The sequence below is a fragment of the Excalfactoria chinensis genome, unplaced genomic scaffold (assembly GCF_039878825.1).
Source record: "Excalfactoria chinensis isolate bCotChi1 unplaced genomic scaffold, bCotChi1.hap2 Scaffold_381, whole genome shotgun sequence".
Taxonomy (NCBI): Eukaryota; Metazoa; Chordata; class Aves; order Galliformes; family Phasianidae; genus Excalfactoria; species Excalfactoria chinensis.
In genome coordinates, this window is record NW_027315669.1 from 1 (window position 1) to 26,933 (window position 26,933).

A 26,933-nucleotide genomic window follows, 5' to 3' on the forward strand; every position below is an offset into this window, starting at 1 on the left:
TGCTTGAGCCAATGAGAACGCGGCGTTGTCCTCACTCAAGATGGCGGCTCCGGTCTCAGAGTGGGTGAGGCCTAAAGTTTCCCTTCCGGCGGCGCTGCCCCCACCCGCCATGGCGGCGCCCACAGAGCTCGGGGGGGGCCAAGGGCGGCCGTGAGGGGCCGGAGCGGGTCGGAATTGGGGGGGGGGGCGGATAATGGGGAACCGGTGGGGCCTCCCAGACCCCAGAGCGACACGGAGGGGCGAGAATGGGGGAAACCCGGGGAGCTTCGATGAGCTGCACCGGATGTGTAAAGGTGGGGGGGAATATGGGGGGTGGGGGGGTAATGGGGGGTAATGGGGGGTATAGGGGGGCAATGGGGGGGTATAGAGGGGCAATGGGGGGTATAGGGGGTAATGGGGGGTAATAGGGGCAATGGGGGGTAATAGGGGGCAATGGGGGGTATAGGGGGGTAATGGGGAGTATAGGGGGGCAATGGGGGGTATAGGGGGACTATGGGGGGTAATAGGGGGGTAATGGGGGGTAATAGGGGGCAATGGGGGGTATAGGGGGGTAATGGGGAGTATAGGGGGGCAATGAGGGTATAGGGGGACTATGGGGGGTAATGGGGGTCAATGGGGGGTATAGGGGGGCAATGGGGGCAATGGGGGGTATAGGGGGGCAATGGGGGGTAATGGGGTGCAATAGGGGGGCAATGGGGGACAATGGGAGGCAATGGGGGCATTGGGGGGTATATGGGGGGCAATAGGGGGACAATGAGGGGCATTGGGGGGTATAGGGGGGTATAAGGGGGGTATAAGGGGGTAATGGGGGGCAATGGGGGTAATGGGGGGCAATGGGGGTTATAGGGGGCAATGGGGGGTATAGGAGGGCATTGGGGGGTATAGGGGGTAATGGGGGGCAATGGGGGGTATAGGGGGCAATGGGGGCTATATAGGGGGAAATGGGGGATAATGGGGGGTATAGGGGGGCAATGGGTGACAATGGGAGGCAATGGGGGGTATAGGGGGATATAGGGGGGGCAATGGGGGGTATAAGGGGGCAATGAGGGGTATAGGGGGGCAATGGGAGGTAATGGGGAGCAATGGGGGTATAGGAGGGCAGTGGGGGGTAATGGAGGGTAATGGGGGGTATAGGAGGGCAATGTGGGGTATAGGAGGGCAATGTGGGGTAATGGGGGGCATTGGGGGGTATAGGGGGGTAATGGGAGGTATAGGGGGGCAATGGGGGGTAATGGGGAGCAATAGGGGGGTAATGGGGGGCAGTGGGGGACAATGGGGGGTATAGGGGGGTAATGGGGGGTATATGGGGGCAATAGGGAGGTAATGGGGGGGCAATGGGGGACAGTGGGAGTCAATGGGGGGCATTGGGGGGTAATGGGGGGTATATGGGGGGCATTGGGGGGTATAGGGGGGTAATGAGGGGTATAGGGGGCAATGGGAGGTAATGGGGAGCAATGGGGGATAATGGGGGGCAATGGCGGGTATAGGGAGGCAATGGGGGGCATTGGGGGTAATGGGGGGCTATGGGGGGTATAGGAGGGCATTGGGGGGTATAGGGGGTAATGGGGGGTATAGGGGGCAATGGGAGGTAATGGGGAGCAATGTGGGGTAATGGGGGGCATTGGGGGGTATAGGGGGGTAATGGGGGGTATAAGGGGGTAATGAGGGGTATAGGGGGGCAATGGGGGGTATAGGGGGGCAATGGGAGGTAATGGGGAGCAATGGGGAGTATAGGGGGGCAATGGGGGGTAATGGGGTGCAATGGGGGGTAATGGGGGGGTATAGGGGGGCATTGGGGGTGGGGGGGAATTGGGGTTTGGGGCTGGGGGGGCAATGGGGGCTTTGGGGGTCGTTGGGGTTGAGGGGGGGCTTTATGTGGGGGGGTTGGGGCTGGGGGGGGCTTATGGTGGGGGCTGGGGTTGGGGGGGAGTCATGGGGGGGGCGGGGGGGGGTTGGGGTTGAGGGGGGGGTTATGGGGGGGGGTTATGGGGGGGGGTTGAGGTTGGAGGGAGGTTTATGGAGGGGGGTTATGGGGGGGGTTTGGGGCTGGGGGGGTTTATGGGGGGGGGGTTATGGGGGGGGTTTGGGGCTGGGGGGGTTTATGGGGGGGGTCCCCCCCACACCCCCTCACTGTGCCTTCTCCCCCCATAGAGGTTTTCCCCCAGCAGATGGAAGGGGTGAAGCTGATCGTTAACAAAGCCCTCAGCAGCCACTTCCAGGTCTAATGGGGTTTTGGGGGGGGGGGGGGGGGACACTATGGCACCATGTCCCCCCCCCCCCCCAATACTGACCTTGTCCCATCCCCCCCCACCCCATAGGTGACCCACACGGTGCATATGAGCACACTGAGTCCTTCTAATTACCACTTCAATGCCACCTTCGTTGGGGACCGGCAGCTGGGACCCACTGAGGTCGGGGGGGGGGATGAGATGGGTCTGGTTATGGGGGGGGGATGGGGTTTGAGGGGGTCTGATGGTGGATGTGGGGTGGGGGGACTTGGTTTTGGGGTTATATGGGGGTGGCTATGGGGTGGCTTTGGGGTGACCCTGGGGTGGCTTTGGGGTTACCTGGGGGTGGCTATGGGGTGGTTATAGGGCTCAGTAATGAGCCAACCTTGGTATCCGATGGATGGCAATGGGGTGATGTGGGGCAATGGGGCAGTTAAGGCAGGGAGGGGTGGGATGGGGTCTGAAGGTGGATGTGGGGTGAGGGGACTTAGGGTGGCTTTAGGGTTACCTTGGGGTGACCTTGGGGTGGCTTTGGGGTTACCTGGGGGTGGCTTTAGGGTGGTTTTGGGGTGGCTTTGGGGTGGTTATAGAGTTCAGTAATGACCGACCTTGGGTATCCAATGGATGGCAATGGGGTGATGTGGGGCAATGGGGCACAGTTAAGGCAGGGAGGAGTGGGATGGGGTCTGAAGGTGGATGTGGGGTGGGTGGGCTTGGGGTGGCTTTGGGGTGACCCTGGGGTGGCTTTGGGGTTACCTGGGGGTGGCTATGGGGTGGCTTTAGGGTGGTTATAGGGCTCCGTAATGAGCCGACCTTGGGTATCCAATGGATGGCAATGGGGTGATGTGGGGCCAAGGGGGCACATTTGGGGCAGGGAGGGGTGGGATGGGGTCTGATGGTGGATGTGGAGTGAGGGGGCTTGGGGGGGCTTTGGGGTTACCTGGGGGTGACTTTGGGGTGGTTATAGGGTTCAGTAATGAGCTGACCTTGGGTATCCAATGGATGGCAATGGGGTGATGTGGGGCAATGGGGCACAGTTGGGGCAGGGAGGGGTGGGATGGGGTCTGAAGGTGGATGTGGGGTGGGTGGGCTTGGGGTGGCTTTGGGGTGACCCTGGGGTGGCTTTGGGGTTACCTGGGGGTGGCTATGGGGTGGTTATAGGGCTCTGTAATGAGCCGACCTTGGGTATCCAATGGATGGCAATGGGGTGATGTGGGGCCAAGGGAGCACAGTTAAGGCAGGGAGGAGTGGGGTCTAAAGGTGGATGTGGGGTGAATGGGCTTGGGGTGCTTTTGGGGTGGCTGTAGGGCTCAATAATGAACAGCCCTTGTGTGCCCAGTGATGGCAATGGGGTGATGTGGGGCCAAGGGGGCACAGTTGGGGCAGGGAGGGGTGGGATGGGGTCTGAAGGTGGCTGTGGGGTGAGGGGACTTAGGGTGGCTTTGGGGTGACCCTGGGGTGGCTTTGGGGTTACCTGAGGGTGGCTATGGGATGGCTTTGGGGTGGTTATAGGGCTCAGTAATGAGCCGATCTTGGGTATCAAATGGATGGCAATGGGGTGATGTGGGGCAATGGGGGCACATTTGGGGCAGGGAGGGGTGGGATGGGGTCTGAAGGTGGATGTGGGGTGAGGGGGCTTGGGGTGGATTTGGGGTTACCTTGGGGTGGCTTTGGGGTTACCTGGGGGTGGCTATGGGGTGGTTATAGGGCTCAGTAATGAGCCAACCTTGGTATCCGATGGATGGCAATGGGGTGATGTGGGGCAATGGGGGCACAGTTGGGGCAGGGAGGGGTGGGATGGGGTCTGAAGGTGGATGTGGGGTGAGGGGACTTAGGGTGGCTTTGGGGTGACCCTGGGGTGGCTATGGGGTGGTTGTAGGGCTCAATAATGAGCTGACCTTGTGTGCCCAATGGATGGCAATGGGGTGATGTGGGGCAATGGGGCACAGTTGGGGCAGGGAGGGGTGGGATGGGGTCTGAAGGTGGATGTGGGGTGAGGGGACTTAGGGTGGCTTTAGGGTTACCTTGGGGTAACCTTGGGGTGGCTTTGGGGTTACCTGGGGGTGGCTTTAGGGTGGTTTTGGGGTGGCTTTGGGGTGGTTATAGAGTTCAGTAATGACCGACCTTGGGTATCCAATGGATGGCAATGGGGTGATGTGGGGCAATGGGGCACAGTTAAGGCAGGGAGGGGTGGGATGGGGTCTGAAGGTGGATGTGGGGTGGGTGGGCTTGGGGTGGCTTTGGGGTTACCTGGGGTGGCTTTAGGGTGGTTATAGGGCTCCGTAATGAGCCGACCTTGGGTATCCAATGGATGGCAATGGGGTGATGTGGGGCCAAGGGGGCACAGTTAAGGCAGGGAAGAGTGGGATGGGGTCTGATGGTGGATGTGGGATGAGGGGGTTTGGGGTGGCTTTGGGGTTATATGGGGGTGGCTTTGGGGTGGTTATAGGGCTCAGTAATGAGCCGACCTTGCGTGCCCAATGGATGGCAATGGGGTGATGTGGGGCAATGGGGGCATGGTTGGGGCAGGGAGGGGTGGGATGGGGTCTGAAGGTGGATGTGGGGTGGGGGGCCTTGGGGTGGCTTTGGGGTGACCCTGGAGTGGCTTTGGGGTTACCTGGGGGTGGCTATGGGGTGGCTTTGGGGTGGTTATAGGGCTCTGTAATGAGCCGACCTTGGGTATCCAATGGATGGCAATGGGGTGATGTGGGGCAATGGGGCACAGTTGGGGCAGGGAGGGGTGGGATGGGGTCTGAAGGTGGATGTGGGGTGAGGGGGCTTGGGGTGGCTTTAGGGTTACCTTGGGGTGACCTTGGGGTGGCTTTGGGGTTACCTGGGGGTGGCTTTAGGGTGGTTTTGGGGTGGCTTTGGGGTGGTTATAGAGTTCAGTAATGACCGACCTTGGGTATCCAATGGATGGCAATGGGGTGATGTGGGGCAATGGGGCACAGTTAAGGCAGGGAGGAGTGGGATGGGGTCTGAAGGTGGATGTGGGGTGGGTGGGCTTGGGGTGGCTTTGGGGTGACCCTGGGGTGGCTTTGGGGTTACCTGGGGGTGGCTTTAGGGTGGTTATAGGGCTCCGTAATGAGCCGACCTTGGGTATCCAATGGATGGCAATGGGGTGATGTGGGGCCAAGGGGGCACATTTGGGGCAGGGAGGGGTGGGATGGGGTCTGATGGTGGATGTGGAGTGAGGGGGCTTGGGGGGGCTTTGGGGTTACCTGGGGGTGACTTTGGGGTGGTTATAGGGCTCCGTAATGAGCTGACCTTGGGTATCCAATGATGGCAATGGGGTGAGGTGGGGCAATGGGGCGATGTGGGGCAATGGGGCACAGTTGGGGCAGGGAGGGGTGGGATGGGGTCTGAAGGTGGATGTGGGGTGGGTGGGCTTGGGGTGGCTTTGGGGTGACCCTGGGGTGGCTTTGGGGTTACCTGGGGGTGGCTATGGGGTGGTTATAGGGCTCTGTAATGAGCCGACCTTGGGTATCCAATGGATGGCAATGGGGTGATGTGGGGCCAAGGGAGCACAGTTAAGGCAGGGAGGAGTGGGGTCTAAAGGTGGATGTGGGGTGAATGGGCTTGGGGTGCTTTTGGGGTGGCTGTAGGGCTCAATAATGAACAGCCCTTGTGTGCCCAGTGATGGCAATGGGGTGATGTGGGGCCAAGGGGGCACAGTTGGGGCAGGGAGGGGTGGGATGGGGTCTGAAGGTGGCTGTGGGGTGAGGGGGTTTGGGGTGGCTTTGGGGTGACCCTGGGGTGGCTTTGGGGTTACCTGAGGGTGGCTATGGGATGGCTTTGGGGTGGTTATAGGGCTCAGTAATGAGCCGACCTTGGGTATCCAACGGATGGCAATGGGGTGATGTGGGGCAATGGGGGCATGGTTGGGGCAGGGAGGGGTGGGATGGGGTCTGAAGGTGGATGTGGGGTGGGTGGGCTTGGGGTGGCTTTGGGGTGACCCTGGGGTGGCTTTGGGGTTACCTGGGGGTGGCTATGGGGTGGTTATAGGGCTCAGTAATGAGCCGACCTTGGGTATCCAATGGATGGCAATGGGGTGATGTGGGGCCAAGGGGGCACATTTGGGGCAGGGAGGGGTTGTCTTGGGGTCCTCATCACCCCCTAAATGTGCCCCCCATCCCCCCCAAGGCGTTCCCCACCCTGGTGGGCGATATGGACAACAGCGGCAGCCTCAACGCGCAGATCCTGCACCTCCTGGCCGAGCGGATCCGCACCAAAGCCGTCTTCCAGGTGGGCTCAGGGCTGTTCTATGGGGCGTCAATGGGGCAGGGGGGTGTCAATGGGGCAGGGCTGACCCCGTCCCCCCTCCCCCCCCCATATTGGATCCTATTTGCCCCCATTCAGACCCACCAGGCCAAGTTTGTCACCTGGCAGTTCGATGGGGAATATCGCGGGGACGACTGCACGGCCACCCTCACCTTGGGCAACCCCGACGTCCTCGGAGGGTCTGGTAAATGGGGAGACCCCCCCCCAATATCCATCCCATATAGGGGTAATGGGGTCAGCAGGCATTGAGCTCCCGCTGTCCCCGCAGTGATCCTGGTGGCACATTTCCTTCAGAGCATCACGGCCCGGTTAGTGCTGGGGGGGGAGATGGTTTATCATCGACGGCCGGGGGAGGAAGGAGCCATCTTGACTATGGCTGGCAAATATACGGGTAGGGGGGCACGGGGGGATGGGGGGAACTGGGGTGGGGGGACCTGGGTATAGGGGTACTTGGGTATGGGGGCACCTGGCACCTGTATGGGGCTGCCTGGGTATGGGGGTACCTGGTACCTGGGTATGGGGGTTGATGGGTATGGAGGTACCTGGGTATGGGGGTACCTAGAGATGGGGGTACCTGATTATGGGGGTACTGGAGTATGGGGGTACCTGGTTATGGGGGTACCCGGTACCTGGTATGGGGGCACCTGGGTATGGGGGCATTTGGGTATGGGGGTACCTAGGGATGGGGGTACCTGGGGATGGGGGTTACCTGGGTATGGGGGTACCTAGGGATGGGGGTACCTGGTTATGGGGTTACCTGGCACCTTGGTATGGGGGTACTGGAGTATGGGGGTACCTGGCTATGGGGCTACCTGGTACCTGGTATGGGGGCACCTGGGTATGGGGGCATTTGGGTATGGGGGTACCTAGGGATGGGGGTACCTGGGGATGGGGGTACCTGGCACCTGGGGATGGGGGTATGTCCTATGGGGGTACCTGGTACCTGTCTATGGGGGTACCTGAGTATGGGGGCATCTGGGGATGGGTGTACCAGAGTATGGGGGTACCTGGGTATGGGGGTACCTGGTTATGGGGTTACCTGGCACTTTGGTATGGGGGTACCAGAGTATGGGGGTACCTGGCTATGGGGGTACCTGGTACCTGGTATGGGGGCATTTGGGTATGGGGGTACCTAGGGATGGGGTTACCTGGGTATGGGGGTTACCTGGGTATGGGGGTACCTGGGTATGGGGGTACCTGGTTATGGGGTTACCTGGCACCTTGGTATGGGGGTACTGGAGTATGGGGGTACCTGGCTATGGGGGTACCTGGTACCTGGTATGGGGGCACCTGGATATGGGGGCATTTGGGTATGGGGGGTACCTAGGGATGGGGATACCTGATTATGGGGGTACCAGAGTATGGGAGTACTTGATTATGGGGGTACCTGGTACCTGGGTATGGGGGCACCTGGGTATGGGGGTACCTGAGTATGGGGGTACCGGAGTACGGGGGTATGTCCTATGGGGGTACCTGGTACCTGGCTATGGGGGTACCTGAGTATGGGGGCATCTGGGGATGGGTGTACCAGAGTATGGGGGTACCTGGCTATGGGGGTACCTGGTTATGGGGTTACCTGGCACCTTGGTATGGGGGTACCGGAGTATGGGGGTACCTGGCTTTGGGGGTACCTGGTACCTGGTATGGGGGCACCTGGGTATGGGGGCATTTGGGTATGGGGGTACCTAGGGATGGGGGTACCTGGGGATGGGGGTACCTGGCACCTGGGTATGGGGGTACCTGAGTATGGGGGCATCTGGGGATGGGTGTACTAGAGTATGGGGGTACCTGGGTATGGGGGTACCTGGTTATGGGGTTACCTGGCACCTTGGTATGGGGGTACTGGAGTATGGGGGTACCTGGCTATGGAGGTACCCAGTACCTGGTATGGGAGTACCTGGGTATGGGGGCATTTGGGTATGGGGGTACCTAGGGATGGGGATACCTGATTATGGGGGTACCAGAGTATGGGAGTACTTGGCTATGGGGGTACCTGGTACCTGGGTATGGGGGCACCTGGGTATGGGGGTACCTGAGTATGGGGGGTACCGGAGTACGGGGGTATGTCCTATGGGGGTACCTGGTACCTGGCTATGGGGGTACCTGAGTATGGGGGCATCTGGGGATGGGTGTACCAGAGTATGGGGGTACCTGGGTATGGGGGTACCTGGTTATGGGGTTACCTGGCACCTTGGTATGGGTGTACCAGAGTATGGGGGTACCTGGTTATGGGGTTACCTGGCACCTTGGTATGGGGGTACTGGAGTATGGGGGTACCTGGCTATGGGGGTACCTGGTACCTGGTATGGGGGCACCTGGTTATGGGGGCATTTGGGTATGGGGGTACCTAGGGATGGGGGTGCCTGGGGATGGGGGTACCTGGTACCTGGGCATGGGGGTACCTGAGTATGGGGGCATCTGGGGATGGGTGTACCAGAGTATGGGGGTACCTGGCTATGGGGGTACCTAGGTATGGGGGCATTTGGGTATGGGGGTACCTAGGGATGGGGGTGCCTGGGTATGGGAGTACCTGGTACCTGGGTATGGGGGTTACCTGGTATGGGGGTACCTGGGTACAGGGGCAGCTGGGCACGGTGACCCCACGCTGTCCCCAAGGGCTGTTCCTCCCCCGTTGCTTTGCTTCTTTCTTCCAGCTTCCAACTGGGTGGCGACGCTCAATGTTGGCTATGGTGGCGCCCACGCCAGCTACTATCATAAAGCCAACGAGCAGGTGAGCATCCAGAGCCGCTGTGTGGGACAGCAATGGGACCCCGGGATGGAGGAGGTCTCAAAGACAATGGAAGTGTGGGGTCATGGCGAGGTTGGACCTGAAGGGGTCTCAAAGGCCCTAGAGCTATGGGATCACAACGTGGTTGGGTTGGAATGGACCTTAAAGACCATAGAACTGTGGGGTCACAGTGTGGTTGGGTTGGAGGAGGTCCTGAAGGCAACAGAAGTGTGGGGTCACAGCGTGGTTGGGTTGGAAGGGACCTCAGAGACCATGGAACTTTGGGGTCACAACGTAGTTGGGTTGGAAGGGACCTTAAAGACCACAGAAGTGTGGGGTCACAGTGTGGTTGGGTTGGAAGGGACCTCAGCAACCATAGAACTGTGGGGTCACAGCACAGTTAGGTTGGAAGGGACCTTAAAGACCATAGCACTGTGGGATCACAGCATGGTTGGGTTGGAGGAGATCTTGAAGGCAACAGAAGTGTGGGGTCACAGCGTAGTTGGGTTAGAAGGGACCTCAGAGACCATAGAACTGTGGGGTCACAACATGGTTGGGTTGGAAGGGGTCTCAAAGGCCCTAGAACTATGGGATCACAGCGTGGTTGGGTTGGAAGGGACCTCAGAGACCATGGAACTTTGGGGTCACAACGTAGTTGGGTTGGAAGGGACCTTAAAGACCATAGAAGTGTGGGATCACAACGTGGTTGGGTTGGAAGGGACCTCAAAGACCATACGACTATGGGATCATAGCACGGTTGGGTTGGAAGGGACCTTAAAGACCATAGAACTATGGGATCACAACGTGGTTGGGTTGGAAGGGACCTTAAAGACCATAGAACTATGGGATCACAGCACGGTTGGGTTGGAAGGGACCTCAGAGACCATGGAACTTTGGGGTCACAACGTGGTTGGGTTGGAAGGGACCTTAAAGACCATAGAAGTGTGGGGTCACATCATGGTTGGGTTGGAAGGGATCTCAAAGACCATACAACTATGGGGTCACAGCACGGTTGGGTTGAAAGGGACCTTAAAGACCATAGAACTATGGGATCACAATGTGGTTGGGTTGGAAGGGACCTTAAAGACCATAGAACTATGGGATCATAGCACGGTTGGGTTGGAAAGGACCTTAAAGACCATAGAACTATGGGATCACAGCGTGGTTGGGTTGGAAGGGACCTTAAAGACCATAGAACTATGGGATCACAACGTGGTTGGGTTGGAAGGGACCTCAAAGACCATAGAACTGGGATCACAATGTAGTTAGGTTGGAAGGGACCTCAAAGGCCCTAGAACTGGGATCACAGCGTGGTTGGGTTGGAAGGGACCTTAAAGACCATACAACTATGGGATCATAGCACGGTTGGGTTGGAAGGAACCTTAAAGACCATAGAACTATGGGATCACAACGTGGTTGGGTTGGAAGGGACCTTAAAGACCATAGAACTATGGGATCACAACGTGGTTGGGTTGGAAGGGCCCTCAGCCCCCCCTTAATCCCAACCTCCCTCTCGTGCCCCCCCCAGGTTCAGGTTGGGGTGGAGCTGGAAGCCAACACCCGCCTGCAGGACACCACCTTCGCCTTCGGCTACCAGCTCAACCTGCCGCAGGCCAACGTCGTCTTCAGAGGTGAGCGATGGGCTGCCCCCATCCCCCCCCCCCTCCATCACCCCAACCGCTCACACCTGCCCCCCCATCTCCCCCCATTAAGGGATGTTGGACAGTAACTGGAGCGTGGGGGCGGTGCTGGAGAAGAAGCTGCCCCCCCTCCCCGTCACGTTGGCTCTGGGTGCTTTCCTCAACCATTGGAAGAACCGTTTCCACTGCGGCTTCAGCGTCATCGTGGGCTGAGGGCCGGCCCATGCCACCGTCCTGCTCAGGGAGCCACAGTGCCACAGGGGAACCTGTCACCTTAACCCCCAGGCCCACGTATCACCTTGACCCACATCCGAGATGGGGCCGGGGTCCGTCAGCACCGGGGGACGCTGTGACAGCGCCGGGAGGATCGTTGGGTTGAGCGTGGCCAACCAACTTCCATCCAACCCAGAACTGCTCTGCCTCAGTTTCCCCTCCCTCCCACATTGGCCACGCAGGGAAAAGGGGGGGTTGGAAACATCCCTATATGGAGCGCACCCATGGAGCCTGGATAAATAAAAGAGCTTTACTCTGCCCCGTCATCCAGCCGGGATGGGGAGGGCTCAGCTGATGATCTCGGAGAGCAGCGGCGTCATGCTGGAGAGATCCTGGATGTGGAGGATCTGCCTCGTGTTCTCCAGCTTCAGCGTCTGCAGCTCCGTCAGCAGCAGCAGCAGTTTGGCATAGAGGAACCTGGGCCAGGGAACAAAGCCCAACGGGTGACCCCACGGTGTCGGGGTCCTCAGCTGGGGACCACATGTGGCATTGGGGATGACCCATGGAGTGGGGGACCACGTGTGGTGTTGAGGATGACCACATATGGCATTGGGGACCACGTGTAGCATTGGGGATGACCCATAGAGTTGGGGACCATGGGTGATGTTGGGGATGACCCATGGAGTTGGGGACCATTTATTGCATTGAGGACCACATCTGGTGTTGGGGATGACCTATGGAGTTGGGGACCACGTGTGGTGTTGGAGTTGGGAACCAAGTGTGGTGTTGGGGGTGACCATGCGGAGTTGGGGACCATTTATGGCATTGGGGACCACATGTGGCATTGGGGATGACTACGTGGATTTAGGGACCAATGTATGGTGTTGGGGACCACGTGTGGCACTGGGGACCACGTGTGGCATTGGGGATGACCCATGGAGTTGGGGACCATGGGTGATGTTGGGGATGACCCATGGAGTTGGGGACCACGTAGTGGTGTTGGAGTTGGGAACCAAGTGTGGTGTTGGGGGTGACCATGCGGAGTTGGGGACCATTTATGGCATTGGGGACCACATGGATTTGGGGACCACGTGGTGGTGTTGGAGTTGGGAACCAAGTGTGGAGTTGGGGGTGGCCATGTGGAGTTGGGGACCATTTGTGGCATTGGGGGCCACATCTGGTGTTGGGGATGACCCATGGAGTTGGGGACCATTTGTGGCATTGGGGACCACATGTGGCATTGGGGATGACTACGTGGATTTAGGGACCAATGTATGGTGTTGGGGACCACGTGTGGCACTAGGGACCACGTGTGGCATTGGGGATGACCCATGGAGTTGGGGACCATGGGTGATGTTGGGGATGACCCATGGAGTTGGGGACCACGTAGTGGTGTTGGAGTTGGGAACCAAGTGTGGAGTTGGGGGTGGCCATGTGGAGTTGGGGACCATTTGTGGCATTGGGGACCACATCTGGTGTTGGGGATGACCTATGGAGTTGGGGACCAAGTGTGGAGTTGGGGATGAACACATGGATTTGGGGACCAATGTATGGTGTTGGGGACCACGGGTGGCACTGGGGACCACGTGTGGCATTGGGGACGACCCATGGAGTTGGGGACCACGTGTGGTGTTGGAGTTGGGAACCACATGTGGTGTTGAGGGTGACCATGTGGAGTTGGGGACCATTAATGGCATTGGGGACCATGCCTGATATTGGTGATGACCACGTGGAGTTGGGGACCACGTGTGACATTGGGAATGACCCATGGAGTTGGGGACCATGTGTGGTGTTGAGGATGACCACATATGGCATTGGGGATGACCACGTGGATTTGGGGACCATGGGTGGCATTGGGGACCACGTGTGGTGTTGGGGATGACCCATAGAGTTGGGGATGACCCATGGATTTGGGGACCACATGACGGCCTTGGTGACCATGGTGCCTACCTGCCCTCGGGCATGGGGTGCCGATGGTCGATGTAGCTCTTGAGGGTGAGGGCCACCTTCTCCTGCAGCTGGTCAATGAAATCCCTCTGGGTGACGCTGGCGTGGTCTGGGGGACAACGGGTGGCCATCAGCAGGAGGAGGCCGAAGGGGCAGCCCCACATTGGTCACCACGTCCCCTACCTGGAGAGAAGAGCAGCATGGCCACCAGCAGGACGTACTCGGCCTCGTGCAGCCGCAGCTTCTTCAGGCTGATGTGGAATTTGAGCAATGGCTCCAGGTAGATCTGCTGGAAACCGGCTGTGGAGAGCAATGGGGATGAACGATGGGGAGGGGGACACGGCCGTCCCCGCTGCCCAACCTCAGTGCTCACCCAGAGCTCCGTCCTTGATGGTGAAGCAATGCTGCCCGCACTCCCAGGCGTTGGTCTCCTCGTTGAACACCGTGTTGAATTGGATCTGGCAGATCCCCAACGTGGCACCTTTCAGCAGCGAGATCTGGTCGTCGATGGGCAGCCCTCTGCGGGGGGACAAGATGGTGGCGTTGGGATGGGGCGACGTTGGGGGATGGCAACGTGTGGGGATGGCAACGTGTTGGGATGGCATCGTGTTGGGATGGCATCGTGTGGGGATGGCAATGTGTTGGGATGGCATTGAGTTGGGATGGCAACGTGTTGGGATGGCAATGTGTGGGGATGGCATCGTGTGGGGATGGCAACGTGTTGGGATGGCAACGTGTGGGGATGGCATCGTGTTGGGATGGCAATGTGTTGGGATGGCAACGTGTGGGGATGGCAACGTGTTGGGATGGCAACGTGTGGGGATGGCATCGTGTGGGGATGGCAACGTGTGGGGATGGCAACATGTGGGGATGGCAACGTGTTGGGATGGCAATGTGTTGGGATGGCATCGTGTTGGGATGGCATCGTGTTGGGATGGCAATGTGTTGGGATGGCAACGTGTTGGGATGGCATCGTGTTGGGATGGCAACGTGTTGGGATGGCAACGTGTTGGGATGGCAACGTGTGGGGATGGCAACGTGTTGGGATGGCAACGTGTTGGGATGGCAACGTGTGGGGATGGCAACGTGTTGGGATGGCATCGTGTTGGGATGGCATCGTGTTGGGATGGCATCGTGTTGGGATGGCATCGTGTTGGGATGGCAACGTGTGGGGATGGCATCGTGTTGGGATGGCAATGTGTTGGGATGGCAACGTGTTGGGATGGCAATGTGTTGGGATGGCAACGTGTTGGGATGGCATCGTGTGGGGATGGCAACGTGTTGGGATGGCATCGTGTTGGGATGGCACCACGTTGGGGGACATCACCATGTTGGGGATGGCATTGTGTTGGGGGATGGCATTGAGTTGGGATGGCATGGTGTTATAGCATTGAGTTGGGGGATGGCGTTGAGCTGGGGGATGGCATTGAGTTGGGGGATAGCATTGAACTGGGGGATGGCACGGTGTTATAGCATCGAATTGGGGGCTGGCACTGAGTTGGGGGATGGCATCGAATTGGGGGATGGCATCAAATTGGGGGATGGCATGGTGTTATGGCATCATGTTGGGGGCTGGCATTGCGTTGGGGGATGGCATTGAGTTGGGGAATGGCACTGAGTTGGGGGTTGGCATCATATTGGGGGATGGCACGGTGTTATAGCATTGAGATGGGGACTGGCATCATGTTGGGGGCTGGCACTGAGTTAAGGGATGGCATTGAGTTGGGGGGTGGCATCGTGTTGGGGGATGGCACGGTGTTACGGCATCATGTTGGGGGTTGGCATTGAGTTGGGGGATGGCATGGTGTTATGGCATTGCGTTGGGGGCTGGCATTGAGTTGAGGAATGGCATTGAGTTGAGGGATGGCATTGAACTGGGGGATGGCATTGTGTTATAGCATTGAGCTGGGGGGTGGCATTGAGTTGAGGGATGGCATCATGTTGAGGGTTGGCAATGAGTTGGGGAATGGCACGGTGTTATAGCGTTGAGTTGGGGGTTGGCATCAAGTTCAGGGCTGGCATCATGTTGGGGGCTGGCATTGAGTTGGGATGGCATGGTGTTAGAGCACTGAATTGGTGGCTGGCATTGAGTTGGAGGCTGGCATTGAGTTGGGGGTTGGCATTGAGTTGGGGGATGGCACGATGTTATAGCATTGAGTTGGGGGCTGGCATCATGTTCAGGGCTGGCATTGAGTTGGAGGATGGCATAGAATTGGGGGATGGTATGGTGTTATAGCACTGAATTGGGGGCTGGCATTGAGTTGGGGCTGGCATTGAGTTGGGGGCTGGCATTGAGCTGGGGGCAGTCAGGGCATTATGGCTTTGTGTTGCGGGACAGCCACCCCTCCATTGCTCTCACCTGAAGGCCGGGATCTCCTTGGCGAATTTAATGACCTGCTGGATCATGAAGGTGCTGAGATCAGCAAAATGGGGCAGGATGGAGAAGACGTCGGGCAGCACGTCCTCATCCAGACAGTCCAACTGCGGGGAGGCCGAAGGGACGCCGCAGCCGGGTGGGCTTTGGGAGCACGGGCCGGGGATGCAGAGCCGCACTGCAGGCTATGGGGCAGAGATGTGGCATCAGCACCATGTTGGGACCCAACACCAACATGGCCATGGGACCCAACACCAACATGACCATGGGACCCAACATCAATATGGCCATGGGACCCAACACCAACATGGCCATGGGACCCAACACCCATATGGCCATGGGACCCAACACCAACATGGCCATGGGACCCAACACCAATATGGCCATGGGACCCAACACCAATATGGCCATGGCACCCAACACCCATATGGCCATGGGACCCAACACCAACATGGCCATGGGACTCAACACCAACATGGCCATGGGACCCAAAATCAATATGGCCATGGGACCCAACACCAACATGGCCATGGGACCCAACACCAACATGGTCATGGGACCCAACACCAACATGGTCATGGGACCCAACACCAATATGGCCATGGGACCCAACACCAACATGGTCATGGGACCCAACACCAACATGGCCATGGGACCCAACACCAATATGGCCATGGGACCCAACACCAACATGGCCATGGGACCCAACACCAATATGGCCATGGGACCCAACACCAACATGGCCATGGGACCCAACACCAACATGGCCATGGGACCCAAAATCAATATGGCCATGGGACCCAAAACCAACATGGCCATGGGACCCAACACCAACATGGCCATGGCACCCAACACCAATATGGCCATGGGACCCAGCACCAATATGGCCATGGGACCCAACACCAATATGGCCATGGGACCCAGCACCAATATGGCCATGGCACCCAACACCAATATGGCCATGGGACCCAACACCAACATGGTCATGGGACCCAACACCAACATGGCCATGGCACCCAACTCCAATATGGCCATGGGACCCAACACCAATATGGCCATGGGACCCAACACCAATATGGCCATGGGACCCAACACCCATATGGCCATGGGACCCAACACCCATATGGCCATGGGACCCAACACCAATATGGCCATGGGACCCAACACCAACATGGCCATGGGACCCAACACCAATATGGCCATGGGACCCAACACCAACATGGCCATGGGACCCAACACCAATATGGCCATGGGACCCAACACCAACATGGCCATGGGACCCAACACCAATATGGCCATGGGACCCGACACCAACATGGAACTGGTTCCCAGCTCACCTGGTAGTGCTGGAACTGGGAGAAGCTGGAGTCGAAGGTGCGTTGGTGGGCGGCAATGAGGATGTTGATCAGCTCCTGCTGCTCTGCTGTCAGCCCGCCTGGTTGGGCCAAACGCCTCTGCAGCCTCAGAGCACGACGGCGGCACAGCGCCTCCTCCGACATGATCACTGCAACAGCCGCACCAGCATGGCACCAATATGGCACCCATATGGCACCCAGCATGGCACCCATATGGCACCCAGTATGGCACCCATATGGCACCCATATGGCACCCATATGGCAACCAGTATGGCACCCATATGGCACCCATATGGCACCCATATGGCAACCAGTATGGGAACCAGTATGGCACCCATATGGCACCCATATGGCAACCAGTATGGCACCAATATGGCACCCAGCATGGCAAAGAGTATGGCACCCATATGGCAACCAGTATGGCACCCATATGGCACCCATATGGCAACCAGTATGGCACCCATATGGCACCAATATGGCACCAATATGGCACCCATATGGCAACCAGCATGGCACCCATATGGCAACCAGTATGGCACCAATATGGCAACCAGTATGGCACCCATATGGCAACCAGTATGGCACCAATATGGCAACCAGTATGGCACCCATATGGCAACCAGTATGGCACCAATATGGCAACCAGTATGGCACCCATATGGCAACCAGTATGGCACCCATATGGCAACCAGTATGGCAACCAGTATGGCACCCATATGGCAACCAGTATGGCAGCCATATGGCAACCAGTATGGCACCCAGCATGGCACCCATATGGCACCCAATATGGCAACCAGTATGGCACCCATATGGCACCCATATGGCACCCATATGTCAACCAATATGGCACCCTTATGGCTCCCATATGGCAACCAGTATGGCACCCAGTATGGCACCCATATGGCAACCAGTATGGCACCCATATGGCACCCATATGGCAACCAGTATGGCACCCATATGGCACCCAATATGGCACCCAATATGGCAACCAGTATGGCACCCATATGGCAACCAGTATGGCACCCATATGGCACCCATATGGCACCCATATGGCACCCATATGGCACCCAATATGGCAACCAGTATGGCACCCATATGGCAACCAGTATGGCACCCATATGGCACCCATATGGCAACCAGTATGGCAACCAGTATGGCACCCATATGGCAACCAGTATGGCACCCATATGGCACCCATATGGCAACCAGTATGGCACCCATATGGCATCCATATGGCAACCAGTATGGCACCCATATGGCAACCAGTATGGCCTTTGTCCCATCTAGGCCTCCACCATTGTCCCATTTAGAACCTCCTAATGTCCTTTAGGGTCTTTCCTAAAGTCCTATTGTACCCACTCGATGTCCTTTGTCCCATCTAGACCTCCCCAAATACCCTCTAGACCTCCCCCATTGTCCCATTTAGGACCTCCTAATGTCCTTTGGGGTCTTCCTAAGGTCCTATTGTATCCCCTCAATGGCCTTTGTCCCATCTAGACCTCCACCCATTTAGGGCCTCCTAATGTCCTTTGGGGTCTTTCTAACGCCTATTATATCCACTCAATAGTCCCATCTAGACCTCCCCCATTGTCACCTTTAGGACCTCTTAATGGCCTTTGGGGTCTTCCTAATGTCCTATTGTACCCACTCAATGGCCTTCATCCCATCTAGACCTCCCCAAATACCCTCTGGACATCCCCCATTGTCCCATTTAGGGCCTCCTAATGTCCTTTGGGGTCTTCCTAAGGTCCTATTATATCTCCCCAATAGTCCCACCTAGACTTCCCATTCTTCCCCCACATTCCCTATCTAGGTCTCCTCCAACCCCCCCCATGCCCCATCTCAGTCCCCCCAATGCCCCACTCCCATCCCCCCACCCTCACATCCCTCTTTCCCCCCCCACATCCCATCCCCCCTCTCCCCAATCCCCTTATCTCCCACCCCATCATCCTGTCCTCACCCCCCCCCTCCTTCCCCCCATACCCCCCCCTGCCCCATAGAGCCACTCACTGTCCTTCCTCATCCCCACGTCCAGGCACTTCTGGAGGCGGCAGGCCTGGCACTGCCTGCGTTTGGCCTTAGTTATGGGGCAGCTCCGGGCAAAGGGGCAGGTGAAGTGAACACCCTTAAGGATGGAACGCCTGGGGGGCATCAGGATGTGGGTCAGGGGGACACGGGGTTATGGGGCACGGAGACATGGGGTGGGGGCATCAGGCCCCTCCAATCCCACCCCCCACTCACATCTCATCCTGCCCCTCTTGTATCTGTTTCTGTCCCATCCCTTCCTCTCTTGTCCCCCATCCTGTCTCCCTTCTATCCCCCATCCCACCCCAATCCATCCCCCATCCCATCCCATCCCATCCCATCCCATAATATTCCATCCCATCCATCCCATCCCATCCATCCCATCCCATCCCATCCATCCCAATCCATCCCAATCCATCCCATCCCATCCCATCCCATCCCATAATATTCCATCCCATCCATCCCATCCCATCCATCCCATCCCATCCCATCCCACCCCAATCCATCCCATCCCATCCTACTCCATCCCACCCCAATCCATCCCATCCCATCCCATCCCATCCCATCCCATCCCATCCCATCCCATCCCATCCCATCCCATAATATTCCATCCCATCCATCCCATCTCATCCCATCCCATTCCATCCCATCCCATCCCATCCATCCCATCCCATCCCATCCCATCCCATCCCATCCCATCCCATCCCATCCCATCCCATCCCATCCCATAATGTCCCATCCCATCCCATCCCATCCCATCCCATCCCCATCCCATCCCATCCCATCCCATCCCATCCCATCCCATCCCATCCCATCCCATCCATCCCATCCCATCCCATCCCATCCCATCTCATCCCATCCCATTCCATCCCATCCCATCCCATCCATCCCATCCCATCCCATCCCATCCCATCCCATCCCATCCCATCCCATCCCATCCCATCCCATCCCATCCCATCCCATCCCATCCCATCCCATCCCATCCCATCCCATCCCATCCCATAATGTCCCATCCCATCCCATCCCATCCCATCCCCATCCCATCCCATCCCATCCCATCCCATCCCATCCATCCCATCCCAATCCATCCCATCCCATCCCATCCATCCCATCCCAATCCATCCCATCCCATCCCATCCCATCCCATCCCAATCCATCCCATCCCATCCCATCCATCCCACCCCAATCCATCCCATCCCATCCATCCCATTCCAATCCATCCCATCCCATCCTACTCCATCCCACCCCAATCCATCCCATCCCATCCCATCCATCCCATCCATCCCATCCCATCCCATCCCATCCCATCCATCCCATCCCATCCCATCCCATCCCATCCCATCCCATTCATTCCATCCCATCCCATCCCATCCCATCCCATCCCATCCCATTCATTCCATCCCATCCCATCCCATCCCAATCCATCCCATCCATCCCATCCCACCTGAAGAACCCTTTGCACCCTTCGCAGCTCATCACATGGAAGTGGTACCCGCTGGCTCTGTCCCCACACACTGCGCACACCTTCGGCTCCTCGGGGTCATCGGGGACATCATTGGGGACATTGGGGCCATCGGGATCACGCTGCAGCCCGGGGCTGTCTGGGTCTGAGGGGCTGGACAGGGACATGGCTGGGGACAGGGACAGCGGCATCAGAGGGGGGGACACCTGGGGATGGGTCCATAAGGGACAGTGACAACTGCTATGTGACAACAGGGATGGTGACACCAGGGACATTGGGGACACAAGCTATGGGATGGAGCCATCAGCTATGGGATGGGGACACCATGGATGGTGCCATCAAGGGGTGGTGACAAGGGATGGGTCCATAAGGGACAGTGCCAACTGCTATGGTGACACCATGGATGGTGCCATCAGGGGGTGGTGACACCAGGGACATTGGGGCCACCAGCTATGGGATGGAGCCACCAGCTTTGGGATGGGGCCATCAGCTATGGGATGGGGCCACCAGGGGATGGTGCCACCATGGATGGTGCCATCAGGGGCTGGTGACACTTGGGGATGGGTCCATAAGGGACAATGCCATCCTGCTATGGTGACACCAGGGGATGGTGGGTCCAGTATGGACAGTGGCACCAGCTATGGGATGGAGCCACCAGCTATGGGATGGAGCCATCAGCTATGGGATGGGGCCATCAGCTATGGGATGGGGCCACCATGGATGGTGCCATCAGGGGGTGGTGACACCAGGGACATTGGGGCCACCAGCTATGGGATGGAGCCACCAGCTATGGGATGGAGCCACCAGCTTTGGGATGGGGCCATCAGCTATGGGATGGGTCCCCAAGGGGCAGCACCACCATAGATAGCTCCATAAGGGGACGGTGCCCCCATTAGCTAATGGGGCCACCAGGGGGTGAGGGGACCACGATGGGGACGGAGCCTGCAGGACAGCATGTGCCATTAACAGCGTCCCCTCCTTGTCCCCATAAAGCCATAGAGTCCCCATATCAAGCCAGCCCCACATATTGACCCATAAGGAGAGGAGGGGGGGGGGGAGGACTCCGGTACCTGGTTGTGTCCCCTCTATGATGGTGTCCCCTCTATGGAGGTGTCCCCACGTCCCCACTGTTGTGGGGTTTGTCACCCTTCTCCCTCCGGTTCCGTCCCCAACGTGGCCTCGTGGAGTTTGAACTTTGAACTTGAGCTGAGGGAGGAGCTGGGATGGGTGACACGTGGGGACAGGAGGGGACAGGGTGGCACCTGGGGACAGGGAGGACATGGAGATGAATGGGGACGGGTTGGGGACAGAGGGAGGGAGGGAAGGGAGGGGATGGGGACAGGGGTGGGATAAGGACAGGGATGGGGACAGGGATATGGGGAGCTTTAGGGGATGGGCTTTAGGATAAAGCTATGGGGCCAGGGGACACATGGGGGCAGGGATGGGGACAGGGGTGGGGACAATGACGGGGATGGGGACAGAGATGGGACAGGAAAGGGACAGGGATGGGGACAAGGATGAGACAGGGATGGGGATAGGGATGGGGACAATGATGGGGACAGAGATTGGGACAGGGATGGGGAGAGGCAGATATGGGGACAGGGATGGGGACAGGAATAGGGATGGGGATGGGGACAGGGATGGGACAAGGATGGGACAGGGATGGAACAGGGATTGGGACAGGAATGGGACATAGATGGGGACAGGGATGGGGGGAGCTTTAGGGGACGGGCTTTAGGATAAAGCTATGGGGCCAGGGGACACATGGGGGCAGGGATGGGGACAATGATGGGGACAGGGATGGGAAAAGAAAAGAATGGGACAGGGATGGGACGGGGAGGACAATGATGGGAACAGAGATGGGACAGGAATGGGGACAATGATTGGGACAAGGATGGGGACAAGAATGGGGATGGAGACAGGAATGGGACAGGAATGGGGACAGGGATGGGACGGGGATGGGGATAGGGATGGGGACAATGATGCGGACAGAGATTGGGACAGGGATGGGGAGAGGCAGATATGGGGACAGGGATGGGGACAGGAATGGAACAGGGATGGGACAAGGATGGGGGCAATAATGGGGACAGGGATGGGGATAGGGATTTGGACAGGGATGGGGACAATGACGGGGACAATGACGGGGATGGGGACAGGAATGGGACAGGGATGGGGGGAGCTTTAGGGGACGGGCTTTAGGATAAAGCTATGGGGCCAGGGGACACATGGGGGCAGGGATGGGGACAGGGGTGGGGACAACGATGGGGATGGGGACGGAGATGGGGATAGGGATAGGACAGGGATGGGGATGATGATAGGGACAGGGATGGGACAGGGATGGGGACAAGGATGGGGATGGAGACAGGAAAGGGACATGGATGGGACATGGATGGGGACAAGGATGAGACAGGGATGGGGACAGGGATGAGACAGGGATGGGGATAGGGATGGGGACAATGATGGGGACAGAGATTGGGACAGGGATGGGGAGAGGCAGATATGGGGACAGGGATGGGGACAGGGATGGGGACAGGGATGGGACAAGGATGGGGGCAATAATGGGGACAGGGATGGGGATAGGGATTTGGACAGGGATGGGGACAATGACGGGGAAGGGGACAGGAATGGGACAGGGATGGGGGGAGCTTTAGGGGACGGGCTTTAGGATAAAGCTATGGGGCCAGGGGACACGCAGGGGGGCAGGGATGGGGACAGGGGTGGGGGGAGGCAGATATGGGGACAGGGATGGGGACAATGATGGGGACAGGGATGGGGACACGGATAGGGACAATGATGGGGAGAGGGATGGGGACAGGAATGGAACAGGGAATGGGGACAGGGATGGGATGGGGATGGGGACAGGGGTGGGGACAATGATGGGGACAGGGATAGGTCCCCATCGCTGTCCCCGCTCCGTCGTGGCTCAGATAGAAAGGGGGAGGGGGAAGGGGGACACACGTTTGGGGCTGTCCTATAAGCCCCGCCTTACTCTCTCCCCATTGGCTGACGTTGGCTGTCACTCAACCTCGTCCCCCTTTAAAAGCGGAGTCGGAGCGGAGCGGCGCAGAGCGGTGGACGGCGATGAGTGCAGTGAGAAGCGGAGGGTGGGGGGAGGGTGGAATAATGGGGTAAAAAAGGGGGAAAAAGGGGCAAAAAAGGGGATAATCCGGCATCCACAGGGAGGGGGGGATAAGGGTCAGCACAGGGAGCCGACCCGGGGTCACCCGCTGCCTCCTCTCCCCACAGCGCAGCCCCGATGCGTCCCCCCGCCCCACGGAGGATCCCGGAGGGCAGCAGGAAGGTGAGGGACCCCCATAATATGGGAAGTAATGGGGGACCCCAAAGATGTGGGGCGGGTGGGACTTCGGGGTGGGGAATAAAGGGGCGGGCTGAGCTCCTTTGGGTGTCCCCGGTGTCCCATAAAGGGTTCGGGGTTTATTTCTGGGTGTCCCCAATTCTCCCATTGGGGTTTTATAGGGGGGGGGCTTTGGGTGTTCTGAGTGCCCCCATAAGGGTTTGGGGCCGCAGCTTTGGGTTATGGGGCGCTCCTTGCTCTGGGTGGGGGCTCGGGGTGCGCCCTTGGATGGCCCCATTGCCCTATGGGGTGTTAGGGTGCAAGTTGGGTGCTCAGTGCCCTGGATTGGTGCTGGGGGGGAGTTTGGGGTGCAGCTTTAGGTGTCCCATAAGGGTTTTGGGGGTGTCCCCATTGCAGATGGGGCTTTTGGGGTCCCCCATTGCCCCCTATAGGGTTATGGGGTGCACCTTTGGGTGCTCATTGCCCTGTATTGGTGCTGATGGGAGGGCTTTTGGGGTGCACCTTTAGGTGTCCTATAGGGTTTTGGGGTGCACTCTGGGCATCTCCATTGCAGACAGGGCTTTTGGGGTCCCCCATTGTCACCTATAGGGTTATGGGGTGAGCCTTTGGGTGCTCATTGCCTTGTATTGGTGCTGGGGGGGGGCTTTTGGGGTGCAGCTTTAGGTGTCCTATGGGGTTTTGGGGTGCACCCCAGGTATCTCCATTGCAGACAGGGCTTTTGGGGTCCCCCATTGTCACATATAGGGTTATGGGGTGCACCTTTGGGTACTCTTAGCCCTGTATTGGTGTTGGGGGGGGGAGCTTGGGGTGCACCTTTAGGTGTCCCATAAGGGTTTTGGGGTGTCCCCATTGCAGATGGGGCTTTTGGGGTCCTCCATTGTCACCTATAGGGTTATGGGAGGCGCCTTTGGGTGCTCAGTGCCCTGTATTGGCGCTGGGGGGGGAGTTTGGGGTGCAGCTTTAGGTGTCCCATAAGGGTTTTGGGGTGCACCCCAGGCATCCCCATTGCAGACAGGGCTTTTTGGGGTCCCCCATTGCCCCCTATAGGGTTATGGGGTGCACCTTTGGGTGCTCATTGCCTTGTATTGGTGCTGGGGGGGGGGCTTTTGGGGTGCTGCTTTAGGTGTCCTATAGGGTTTTGGGGTGCACCCTGGGCATCCCCATTGCAGACGGGGCTTTTGGGGGTCCCCCTTTGTCACCTATAGGGTCATGGGGTGCACCTTTGGGTGCTCATTGCCTTGTATTGGTGCTGGGGGGGAGCTTGGGGTGCACCGTTAAGTGTCCCATAAGGTTTTGGGGTGTCCCCTTTGCAGACGGGGCTTTTGGGGTCCCCCATTGCCCCCTATAGGGTTTTGGGAGGCGCCTTTGGTGCTCATTGCCCTGTATTGGTGCTGGGGGGGGAGTTTGGGGTGCAGCTTTAGGTGTCCTATAAGGGTTTTGGGTGTCCCCATTGCATACAGGGCTTTTGGGGTCCCCCATTGTCACCTATAGGGTTATGGGGTGCACCTTTGGGTGCTCATTGCCTTGTATTGGTGCTGGTGGGAGGGCTTTTGGGGTGCACCTTTAGGTGTCCTATAAGTGTTTTGGGGTGCACTCCGGGCATCCCTATTGAAGACAGGGCTTTTGGGATCTCCCATTGTCATCTATAGGGTTATGGGGTGCACCTTTGGGTGCTCATTGCCTTGTATTGGTGCTGGGGGGGGCTTTTGGGGTGCACCTTTAGGTGTCCTATAAGGGTTTTGGGGTGCACCCCGGGCATCCCTATTGAAGACAGGGCTTTTGGGATCTCCCATTGTCATCTATAGGGTTATGGGGTGCACCTTTGGGTGCTCATTGCCCTGTATTGGTGCTGGGGGGAGCTTGGGGTGCACCTTTAGGTATCCCATAAGGGTTTTGGGGTGTCCCATTTGCAGACGGGGCTTTTGGGGTCTCCCATTGCCCCCTATAGGGTTATGGGTTGCGCCTTTGGGTGCTCTTAGCCCTGTATTGGTGCTGGGGGGTGGAGTTTGGGGTGCACTCCGGTTGCCCCCATTGCAGACAGGGCTTTTGGGGTCCTCCATTGCCCCCTATAGGGTTATGGGGTGCACCTTTGGGTGCTCATTGTCCTGTATTGGTACTGGGGGGGGGGGGGAGTTTAGGGTCCGACCCCCTCCCCATCTCTAACACAGGGACGCTGGCATCGATCTGAGTGTGTCCCTTTGTGCCCCCCCTGACCCTACATCCCCAGCTAAAGCCGCCGACCCTAAAGGAGGGAGGAGGAAGAGGAGGAGATCGACATCGACCTGAACGCACCGGAGACCGAACGGGCGGCTCTGGCCATTCAGGGGAAGTTCCGCCGCTTACAGAAGCGCAAAAAGGAATCGGGACCTTAAAGAGACGCCCCCCCCCATCCCATAACAACCCCCCCATCCCATAACCGCCCCCAGCCCTATTATATGCATAAGGGAACGGCCCCATTCCTGCCCCGTTCTCCTTATGGGGGCTCAGCTCATTCCTCTCTCCCATAGGGTCAATGTAAAGAGCTCAGCCAATAGGGTTAACGTTGGGGGGGGGGGGGGGGTCCCAGGATCCCCCAACCCTATTATATGCATAAAGGACAGACCCCATTCCTGCCCCATTCTCCTTATGGGGGCTCAGCTCATTCCTATAGGGTCATTATAAAAAGCTCAGCCAATAGGGTCAACGTTGGGGGGGTCCCATAATCAACCACCCCCAGCCCTATTACATGCATAAGGGACCGGCCCCATTCTTGCCCCGTTCTCCTTATGGGGGCTCAGCTCCTCTCCCATAGGGTCAGTGTAAAGAGCTCAGCCAATAGGGTCAACGTTGGGGGGGGGGTCCCAGAATCCCCCTCCCCCCCCCCCCCCCCCCAACCCTATTATATGCATAAGGGACCGACCCCATTCCTGCCCCGTTCTCCTTATGGGGGCTCAGCTCATTCCTATAGGGTCAATGTAAAGAGCTCAGCCAATAGGGTCAACGTTGGGGGGGGGTGTCTCTGATGTCCCCCCTGGTATAAGGGGGGGTTGGCCCTATTTGTTCCCCTTTAGGATGATGCCGATGCTCTGGGGGGGGGTCAGGGATGCTGAATGACCCCCCCCCCCCCCCAATACCTTCTTAAGGGGGTGTTGATGGTTGTGTCACCATATCCCCCCCCCCCCACACTTTGCTTTAGGGGGGTTGAGCCCTGCCTGCAATAAAGCAGTGGGAGAAGAGCAACAGTGTGGTCTATATGGGACCCCCCCCCATCCCCGAACCCAGCCATGTCCCCACCTGGGGTGTCTCTTTTTGGGTGGGGGGGGGTGTCCCTTTAGGATGGGGGGGGGTCCCTTTAGGGTGGGGGTGTCCTTATAAGATGGGGGGT

General features: G+C 58.4%; 2 protein-coding genes and 1 long non-coding RNA gene across 3 annotated transcripts; 2 read left to right on the top strand and 1 right to left on the bottom strand.

Moving 5' to 3' along the window:
* Positions 1 to 111: 111 nt before the first annotated feature.
* On the top strand, positions 112 to 11,445 carry TOMM40L (translocase of outer mitochondrial membrane 40 like). Its single transcript, XM_072360877.1, has 9 exons — positions 112 to 293; positions 2,152 to 2,219; positions 2,319 to 2,411; positions 6,372 to 6,473; positions 6,588 to 6,693; positions 6,778 to 6,900; positions 9,164 to 9,240; positions 10,766 to 10,868; positions 10,951 to 11,445. The coding sequence occupies exons 1-9, from the start codon at positions 194 to 196 to the stop codon at positions 11,088 to 11,090; spliced, it is 912 nt and encodes a 303-aa protein (XP_072216978.1). The 5' UTR covers positions 112 to 193; the 3' UTR covers positions 11,091 to 11,445.
* On the bottom strand, positions 11,435 to 23,346 carry NR1I3 (nuclear receptor subfamily 1 group I member 3). Its single transcript, XM_072360878.1, is given in 10 exon segments — positions 11,435 to 11,567; positions 13,041 to 13,153; positions 13,156 to 13,337; positions 13,411 to 13,556; positions 15,397 to 15,596; positions 16,749 to 16,915; positions 18,777 to 18,907; positions 20,236 to 20,422; positions 21,324 to 21,515; positions 23,243 to 23,346. Coding segments are annotated over 8 exon segments (1,254 nt in total). The 5' UTR covers positions 20,421 to 20,422; positions 21,324 to 21,515; positions 23,243 to 23,346; the 3' UTR covers positions 11,435 to 11,437.
* LOC140264997 (uncharacterized) lies at positions 23,288 to 26,726 on the top strand. The gene is made up of 3 exons (XR_011906190.1): positions 23,288 to 23,343; positions 23,500 to 23,554; positions 25,797 to 26,726. It is a non-coding gene; the product is annotated as an uncharacterized lncRNA (long non-coding RNA).
* The last annotated feature ends 207 nt before the right edge of the window (positions 26,727 to 26,933 follow it).

Bases quoted from the DNA above. Each gene is read 5' to 3' on its own strand.
- TOMM40L (XM_072360877.1), top strand. From the start codon at position 194: ATGGGGAACCGGTGGGGCCTCCCAGACCCCAGAGCGACACGGAGGGGC. The intron at 6,694-6,777 runs GTAAATGGGGAG...CTGTCCCCGCAG, and splicing joins CGACGTCCTCGGAGGGTCTG to TGATCCTGGTGGCACATTTC. The intron at 9,241-10,765 runs GTGAGCATCCAG...TGCCCCCCCCAG, and splicing joins ATCATAAAGCCAACGAGCAG to GTTCAGGTTGGGGTGGAGCT.